The following is a 9,860-nucleotide window of genomic DNA, read 5'->3' on the forward strand; positions in this document are numbered from 1 at the left end:
TGTGGGTTCAGCTAGCCCTGCCCTGTTATACCTGCAGCCAATGCCAGGCCTGGATGAGGGAGAAAAGAAGGGAGCCTGGCTTAGTCTGGGGCTGACTGGTGAAGAGGCAGCAGCTCTCTGTATGCCTGCCTGAAGGCACAGACTAGCAACCTGCCTGCCAAGGCAGCCACTGGAGGCAAGTAAGTCTTCCCCTGTCAAGGGGAACCTGCAGGCAAGCCTCAACTGTGCAAAAACTGGATTAGCGGGGCCATGCCCCAAACTAAAAGGACTTGCATATGGAGCAGCCCAGGAAAGCCCTCCTGAAGCCATCCTCACAGCTGGAAGGAAGGTCCATCTCCTCTCCTTAGGGGTGAGCGACACAGGACCCTGGGCCAGAACCTGAGGAAGCAGGAGAGGTCAGGTCTCCCTTCAGCCCTCTCTAACCAATGATCTAGCCTCTAGGCTGTCTGGCTACTGAAGGCCCTATCACACACCCCTTTAGGAACTATAGGTATTACTTGCATTATGTTCTGTATGTTACTCTAGATCAATGGTCACCAGCCGGTCGAGACACTCCCAGTCGACTGATCTCCGGCGGCGCAGTGGGACTGCTGCGAAGGTAGGGTCCCTGCCCCATGCCACTCCTGGAAGCAGCCAGCACGTCCCCGCAGTCCTGGGGGTGCGGAGCAGAGGTCTCCGCACGCTGCTCCTGCCTGCAAGCACCACCTTACAGCTCCAATTGGCTGGGAACCAGGAACCCTGGCCAATGGGAGCTGTGGGGGCAATGTCTGCAGAGAGGGGCAGTGCACAAAGACCCCCTGTCCCCCTGGGACTGCGCTGGCTGTGTCCGGAAGCAGCGTGGGGCTGGGGCTGCGGCTGCCCAAGGTAAGTGCTGCTCCCTTCAATGGGCACGTTATGAATGGCTCTGCAGCATTAAGACCAGGAGTAGCATGAGTATAGCAGGCCCAGCTATGCTGGACCAGCATTTCTCTTCCACCTCCCAACTTGCAGCCTCGCGGAGTCAGCCCCCATATACTTTCCTGCACCCCTTCCCCAGCCCTGCACCTGTACCCACTCTTGTACCCCAACACTGTGCCCCATCCCAGGGGCCCCCTCCTGCACCCAAACTCCCTCCCAGAGCTTACACCCCTCATCCCCTCCTGCACCCCAACCCTCTGCCCCAGGCTCCACCTGGAGCCCCCTCCCACACTGAGAACCCCTCGGCCCCAGCCCAGAGCCTGCACCCTCTCCCAAACCCCAACCCCTAGCCTTGTGAAAGTGAGTGACAGTGGGGGACAGCAAACAACGGAGAGAGGGGGGATGGAGTAAGTGGGGCGGGGCAGATTCTGGGTTGCCATTAAATTCAAAAAGTGATCTTGGGTGTAAAAAGGTTGGAGACCACTGCTCTATGTATTTAGGTTTATTATAAAGCAGTTCAGCAGCTAGAAACAAGGAGAGCCAGTACAATGCCAGCAGTCACCCTCCACAGACAGCAGGGAATCTCTTGTCATTTTTAACTTTACACCCCTCAGCTGAATACCCACTAGTTTTTCTCCCTTCTGCTCTACGTAACTGGTAGCATTGAGGAGTTAGCAATAATGCACCTCAAACCAGCATGAGGCATTTTGGCACGATGTGCCTGTTTGGAACAGAGAGTGAATGTGAATCAATCTTCAGGAAGTTGGATTTATCCACATAATAATAATAATATAATAAAAATAAAAATAATAAAAAATGTATGTGCCGGTGGGCAGCAAGTGCCATGGAGTTCAGGATGACTGTGTAAGCCACAAATGAATTGTGAGAGACAAAATTAAAATTAAAATTGGTGCATCACTCAATACCTTGTTAAGTTCATAACATCTCAGTATGGTTGTCCATTATATTTTCTGTTATATTTAAAATAAAATCCTCTGGATTACACTGCAGCCTGCACTGTAGTCCTTCCCTAGAATTTAGACCTTCCTATCAGGAACATCTTTGTGTTTGATCCTGTCAGCTGACCAGGAATTCCCCTGTCAGTTTTTATAGTAAGCAGATGTTAGCTTATTGGGTTTTGCCAGGGTGACAACTCGATACTTTGAAAATGTTTTAGAGTTCAGACAAATACCAAACTTGGCAATTCCACACCACTTAACCGGCACATGAACTAAGCAAGCCTCCCTCCACTTCTTAGCAGAGATTAGTTTGAATACGGGGGAAATAAAAGCTTTAGAAAGGGGGAATTTGTTTTATATTTGTGCTGCTGGTTCTTCAGAACTCTGTGAAGACTTTGTTTCTTTGATTTATTGTATGTTATGTATGAATCAGAGGCTCCCAATGCGTTCAGAAGTGCCTCTTCATTTTATAAATCTAAGTATTACTAAGACTTCATTATTGTTACAAGATATTCTACAGGGCATTTAACTAGTCAACTGTAACTTTAAACTACAATTGCCATAATAAAAATATGAAATATGCTTTTTAATTGATATTCTATTACTAATTCACAACCTTCAGCAGTTTTCAATGGTTCTCCCGGTCAATGTCAATTAAGAAGGCTCTAGTATGCTATTAAAACATAACAGTCAAGATTTCCCACATTGCCAAACCTTACTGTAATCTACAAGACTGAAAGTTAACCTTATATTCTTTATCCACATACTTCCAATTCTTTTCTAAAAAGTATTTTCTTCCTTCTGTGATCCTTTTGCATTTTTAAAGGATTAGTTTTTTTCATATGATGTAACATATAGAAGGGATGAAAACAATATGATTCTACATATGGATAAAATAGAACCTTGTGAGTAACCAAGCCCATTCCACTGTGGAAGGCATAGTTTTATAGATGCTCCACCAATGTTTTGCCTGTGGGCTTAACACTTTTAACCAAAGCAATTATTTTGAATTTTGAACAAGCCAAGAATCCAGGAACTGGATCAATAGCTAGTCTATTCTTTATAAATCTCCTCCTCCATTATCCTGAGCTAATGAGCCATCAGCTTGTTTAAACTGCCAGGCAGAGACTGACCAAACAAGGGAAAACAAAATTTCACATATCTTACAACTTCACAGAAAACAGATGCCAGAATTAGAGTGAGAAGCAGCAGAGTTAAGTCAAATACATACAAAGAGGCTTCGTCCAGGAAGAGAGGCGAGAGGCCCCAGCAGAGCTGGGTAAAGATCAGGAGGATTAGAGAAAATCAGTTCTTCCTCCTCCTCCAAGGCAGCCAGACTCTTTAACAGGTCCGGAGGAAGCAGAGGGGAGCTCTTGGGGTCCTAGTGACAGAAAGGAGCACAGTCAGATGCAGCAGAGGAGGGGAAAAGAAAAAAGCAAGAATAGGAGTGAGAAGGGAAGCCACAGAAAGAGAAGAGAAGCTGTAATAACCACAAATAAGGCAAGACATAATAGTGTCCAAAAGAGAGGAATATTATAAAGCAGTTAAAAAGGCAGCATGCAAAAGAAGCACAAAACCAGCGCAACACAAGGAGAGAAACAAGGAAGAGGGGATGGGAAAGAGAATGCTGAACTGATAACAAAACTAATATCTTGTCCTTGTGTGTATTCAGCAGACTGATGCAGTTTTACATTAAGTTGAAGTTTTCAGTCAGAGACTGGTAACTAATTTCGATAATGTCCTCTCTGTTATATTAGTGACCTACAGACTAATGGATTCATTCCACATTTTGTAAGTCAAGGAAAACCCGGATCTGAAGTTTGGTTTTCTGATAAGAAAAAATCACCATATTTTTTCTATGCCAATGTGTGTTTTTGTTTTTAAGTTGTAAACAAATTACATTTATGTTTTGGTTATTTTTTATGGTAAAGTTAGTTTTCATGAGAAAAACATTTCCACCTCTAATGGCCCACAACTGAAGGCACCATTGGGCAAAAGGAGGTTTCCCTACCTGGGAAAGGGGGAGTGGACAGAATTAGCCTTCTCACATTGTGTGTGTAATCATTAAATCAGCCACAGGTGGGTTGCGTGGCATAGTCTCTGCTCATGCTTCAAGCAGCCAAATCAAAAGTTGCAGCATGGATGAGATCCATGGATGGGGGTGAGATCAGGACACTGGCACTGTTCCATCTAAAAACACAACCTGACATTAGGGCATGAGGCAGTTTCCTGGTCACTGTCGAGCTCTTCTCCTTCAAGGAACTGAACTGACCTCTTAATCCTCAGTACACTCACCCAAGTACACCTGACCCCAGGTTAAAAATGGAAACCAGGTTTCTGCCTCAGTTTCCTTTAAGCAATACCAAAAAGCATTTGCACCCCAGACGTCTCTTCTGGAGAACTAACAGAACAGAAATTAACCACAATATTTGTAACAGCAATATGAGGCACAACTGGATGAGCAGAAGCAAAAGGATGAGTCTGGCAAAGCAATGGCCCAGGCAAGCAGGTCACCCATTCTGTTCGGTGGGGTTTAAAAGGAAACTGAAGCAGGAGGCTATTTTTTAATTTCCAGCCTAGGCTGGATGTGTTGGTGAGTCAATGCACCGAAGGCATCAAGTGCAGGTTAGCAGCTTGTTTAGAAGGCAGTAATTAAATTTCAATTGTTTGAACAGGTTTTTTGTTCTTTGCTCCTAGAGAATAGGATCTCTCTCAACCTGGTCTATCACTAACAGGGTCTCTTGCAAGAGGGAGGGGAGCCTGTAAACAAAATCAGAATGTGGCATGAATTCTCCATTTTCCATCAAGCAGCAAATTCTTGCTTTAGTGCAGAGGTTAACGTCATTTCTACACTGAGTGCAACTGACAGTACCCTGAACCAACAGTTTCCCCCAGAATATGCTCCCATGTAATTAGACCAACTGAGTGGCAAATCCAGTACTGGTGGCTGGAATCTCAAGTGAACCACTCTCCAGAAGGCAGTACAATATCGTATTATCCCTGTTGGAGGGTGGACCAGAAACAGGCCCACATTTGGGCATTTCTTGCTAGAGGATATGGCCAAAAATTGAAGTTTCACATTTAGGAACATCAGAGTCTTGCTGCTGATCTTCACCATTTAACAAAATAGTATGTTTACCTCAAAAGCCATCCTGGGCACAGTGTCCTGCTCTGGGCGGAAGACTCCTTGTGGTCGTTTCCCCCTGCGATCCATGTTAGCCTGTTGTGCCATCACTACCCTATTATCAGACATGCCATAGGAGGAGTCCCAGTAAAATTCTGGCATCTTGACTTCTGAGGGGTTGTGGTTATATGGCTCCATGGGGAAAGGCTTCATTTTTTTCTCCAGAGGCTGCTGCTGCATCACAGGAGGCTGTAATGACTGTTCAAACAGTTTTAGGGGATCCTGGGCCTGAAGATAATAGGGCTGCTTTACAGGCATGATCTTTCCCAGTGGGCCTTGGACTTGAGGAGGATTCCAGAGATGCTTTGATGAGTCTGCCTGCGGATACTAAAAGAGATGCACACTTTCATCATGAGGCATAAACAATGGAATACTACCATAAAGGTTAACTGAGTGACTACCTGTTCTATTCAGATGTTCATTCCTGGTGGCCACGCCCACTGGTAGATTACAGATTCTCCTTTTATAAATCCCAGAGCACGTTTCTCTCAGTTCTTATTCACTAAAGTTCAGAATTTCAGTGAGCACTCACTTTACGTTCCCTACTCAAGCTCTGAGGTAACACCTGAGAAATGTCATCCTCATTTCAATTTGCAGACTTCACAGACCTCCAACCAAGGTGCTGACTCAGACCTCCAACTGAGGTGCCTTGGGTGGAAGTGGAGTCTCTCTCAGCTACAGATTTTAGATGAGCAATGTTCAAAAGGAGATTTCTCAAGTGCTGAGTGTATAACTATTGGATGGCAAGGAACCCAGTGTTGTGATGCATTTAACTAAAAAGGATAGGAGGGAATAGTTATAGGGAAAGATCCAGAGTTACCCTCCTTAGTTAGGCAGGAAATCACCTGGCTGTCTAGAAGAGCCTAAAGCAGAAACATCTGGTCGAAAAGATCACATTTTAGGCATCTGTACACATATGCAGAAGAGAGAATACAGAATACATTGTCTGCCATACGAAACATTTCAGACCTCAATAACTAGCTTTAATTATAGAGCCAATAGTCCACAGCACCAAGCCCTACCCTCCTGCATACTCTGACGATACTATACTGGCAAAATTTTTCAAAAATAAGAGCTTAAAGTCCATAGTCCTTAATCCATATTTAAGTGCCTAAAGGTAGGATTTTCAAAAGGATCTAAGTGACCTCTGGACACAAGTCCTATTGACGTCAATAGGACCTGTGCTCCTGTTTTTAAAAATATTGGCCACTGCATCCTTCCCTTTCATGGATGCTTGAAGAATTTTATAGTTCTTATGTTTTAAGTTTACCTGCTGGAATCCAGAGTGGTGTGGTGGGCTCTTCCTTAGGGCCTGCACAGCTTTTGTAGGGGACTGTTGTTGCTGAGCCAGAGCTTGGACCTGTAATTGGCTTGCAGACTGTGCTGTTGCCTGAGCTGGTAAGGATGTAAGGGGTTGCTGGGAAGGTGGTGCTGTCTGTTGAGGTCCCTGGTTCATTGGCCCTGGTCCAGAGGGCCGCTGCTGGCTGTAAGGAATGTGGGACTGTTTCCCACCTTGCACCTGGTTTCCTGCAGAGGAGTGAGCTGTAGGCTGAAGAAAGCTTCCTGGAACAGAAACACCACCTGGGAAGGTGTAACCTGAGCTCATAGAGAAAGCCACAGGAGGAGGTATAACGTATGCTGGAGGTGGGAACCCTAGAAAACATAAACACACATCTTTAACCATTAGGAAGCCACACGACTTAAGCAATGCAAGATATGCATCATGTTTTTCTATTTTCTGTGCTTCAGTCATGAAGACTATAAATATGAGCTGTAATTCCACATTTGTGAAACTTTGTATTTCTCCTAATTGACATCCACACACTTTCAAAAATCAGGGGAAGGGGTCTGATAATTTTATAGGGAAGTTCTATTTCTGAATTATTATTATTATTATTATTATTATTATTATTATTTTTTTTTTTTACTGGTTATGGTCAACTGGAGACAACCTCTGAAATTTCTCCACACTAAAATTAACCTATTTGTTCCTACTTTTTCTCCATCTCTCTTGCCTTCACCATCCTGAGATTTTCAATCTACTCCTCTCAGGGCACTCCTCCATCCCACATTCTGTCTGATAGTGAATCACTGCAATGCTGAAGGGTGTCCTGGCAACCTATCAAGCTGCACTCCATGCCCAGGTAGTCTCCAGTCCCTGACAATTTATTCAAAGAGTAACGTGGGTACAGAACTAAGTCCTCCTTTCAGGAAGACTAAGGCTGTGTCTACAGCTTATGCCACATAATTTATGTCGCTCAGGGCAGTGAACAACCCATTCCCCTGAGCGACAAATTATGCTGGCATAAGCGCTCATGTGCACAGCACTATGTCGGCAGGAGAGCTTCTCGCACTGGCATAGCTTCTGCCACTTTCAGAGGTGATTTTATTATGCCACCAGGAGAGCTCTCTCCTGTCAGCATAGTCTCTTCACCACCCATGCTGCAGCCGCACAGTTCCATCAGTGCAGCTGCCCCACTGTACATATAGACATGGCCTAACTCTTCTTTTCTTGCAGTTCATATTGTTGCAGTTTGGGGAGGAAGACAAGGTACTGAAGCTGTTGCTCCCAACCCAGATTTTCAGTTGAGTTTAGCGTAAGAACTGATGATCCTCTTTCTCCATCCCCACTTTTGGTCAACTGCTGCTTGGAATAGTTACAGCACCACTTGGGGTAGGTGGGCTCTGCAAGTGCTCCATGGGCAAACAGCATGGAAAAAGTAAACATGATAGTGCTGCAAGATCCCTTTGTTTATGTGGATAAACCAAAGCCCTGAGAAACAGCAGCAGCAAATCATTAAACATATTTAGACAATACATCTTAACACAATTATTAACACCACACCTCCTTCAGTGGAAATTTGACTGTAAAGCAGATAAAATATAGAAGATCAGCTATGCAGTTATGAGAGTATTGTATACAGAGACAAGATGGGTGAGGTAATATGTTTTACTGGACCAACTTCTACTGGTGAAAGAGACAAGCTTTCAAGCTTAAACGGAGCTCTTATCCAGGTCTGGGAAAGACACTCAAGGTGTCACGGCTACATACAAGGTGGAACAGATTGCTTAGCATAAGGAGTTAACATGTTGTAAGTGACTCTTCAAAATGAAGTGGGCAGTTAATACTTCTGCAGTCTCAGGAAAAAGGAGGGTTACTGCGTTATCGATTGTTGTAATGAGCCATAAATCCAGTGTTTTTATTGAGTCCATGATTGTTAGTGTCTAACAAAGTTATGAATCTAAGCTCCCAGGCTCATCTTTTAATACTTCACTCCTAAGTGAAGCATCTTTGCTTAAAATCCTGTTTTACTCAGTTTGTCATATTATAAGTAAATACAAGAGCAGACTACAGTAGTTTCATGTTATAAAGTTAGAAGCTTGTCCTTCAACAGCAAAGCCTAAGATGTGCTATATTTGCATGTAAACCATACAGACATCATGACATGGAATGTAATTCCAAAATATAAGGAACCCTATTTATTTCACGTTTCAGTTCAACTACAACCTCTGGTTATGATGCTTTAAGTCAGGTCCATAACCTGAAAGGATAATTTTACTAAAATTGTTGCTGTCTTGAGGGATGCTTCAATATACCTTTCATCACATGAATTTCTATGCAGTTAGTAGTAAAGATGAGAATTAGCTGATTTACCTGGCCGACTGGGAAGAGGAGGGAAGGCTCCTGGGTGATGAATGGGGATGAACTGGGAGTTGTTTGCCTGGCTTGGAGTCTGAGTTACTGGTGTTTTTCTGGCTTCGGACACTGGAGTTTTCCTCATCTCAGTCTGAGATTTTACCTATATCAAAAGAAATCACACAAAAAGAGGTTTCAGAGTAGCAGTCGTGTTAGTCTGTATCTGCAAAAACAACAGGAGTACTTATGGCACCTTAGAGACTAACAAATTTATTTCAGCATAAGCTTACGTGAGCTACAGCTCACTTCTTCACAAAAATAGTTACAGAATTTTTCTCAGCCATCCACATCATCTCAGCTCTGAAATGGAAGGCCCAGACTGAAATATATTCACTCTGTCCAGATAATCGGAGGGGAAGAATGGTCCAAGTAGTTAGGGCATGAGGACTTGGGAGATCCACAAGCTTCCTGTGCAACCTCCTGCAAGTTACTTAGCCTGTCTGTGCCTCGGTTCCCAGTCTGTAAAACGGGGACAGTAGTACTTCCCTACTTCACAGTGTATAAGAACAAATGCAGTCTGGAAAAGAAGCTGCACCAAGACTTCTCCCAGTGTATTGCTCCATCCTAAATTATGCAGTATATATGCAAGGCCCTATATTTTATGCAGCACATTTGACCCAAATTATTTAAAAGGTCCTCGGGACAAGCCTCCCTAACCAAACATCAGTTCTTTTCCACACTCTACTCAGCACCATCCAGCACAGTATCTTGTGTTATTGGATATTAAATTCCATTCTATGCTGCCCCTACATTTTCAGGTTGTGATGTGGCACTCTATATGATTTTATGAAAATATGCTAATGAGTGTGAATATAATGTAACTGGAACATGCTTCATGCAAAAGGTCTCTTGTAAGGTGGTATTACAAAACTTACAGTCTACTGAGTGTGGTTGTCCTGTTTGTTTGTTTGTTTGTTTGTATGTATGTATGTATCATTACTGTATCTGAAACTAGAAATATAACTCTGGCCTTGTCTACACTTGCAAGTTGCAGCGCTGGTGAGGGGGTTACAGCGCTGCAACTTAGCAGGTGTCTACACTTAAAAGCTCAGCCAGCGCTGCAACTCCCTGTTTGCAGCGCTGGCTGTACACCTGGGTCTGCTTCCGGTGTAGCGAGACCAGC

The 9,860-nt window shown here is 43.9% G+C and overlaps 1 protein-coding gene across 7 annotated transcripts in view; it reads right to left on the reverse strand.

The window, feature by feature from the left end:
- The window catches only part of SMG7 (SMG7 nonsense mediated mRNA decay factor), a 103,313-nt gene that overhangs the window by 6,811 nt on the left and 86,642 nt on the right, over positions 1–9,860 (reverse strand). For 6 of the 7 annotated variants that reach the window (XM_032772948.2, XM_032772952.2, XM_032772949.2 and 3 more), the window contains 4 exons: positions 8,696–8,840; positions 6,311–6,693; positions 4,996–5,367; positions 3,088–3,237 (listed from right to left, as the gene is read on the reverse strand). In XM_032772948.2, the coding sequence (XP_032628839.1) occupies positions 3,088–3,237; positions 4,996–5,367; positions 6,311–6,693; positions 8,696–8,840 (1,050 nt within the window). The remainder of the gene's footprint in view (positions 1–3,087; positions 3,238–4,995; positions 5,368–6,310; positions 6,694–8,695; positions 8,841–9,860) is intronic. The other variant, XM_032772954.2, reaches the window with a different exon arrangement.

The sequence above is a fragment of the Chelonoidis abingdonii genome, chromosome 7, assembly GCF_003597395.2.
Source record: "Chelonoidis abingdonii isolate Lonesome George chromosome 7, CheloAbing_2.0, whole genome shotgun sequence".
In the NCBI taxonomy this organism is placed as follows: Eukaryota; Metazoa; Chordata; order Testudines; family Testudinidae; genus Chelonoidis; species Chelonoidis abingdonii.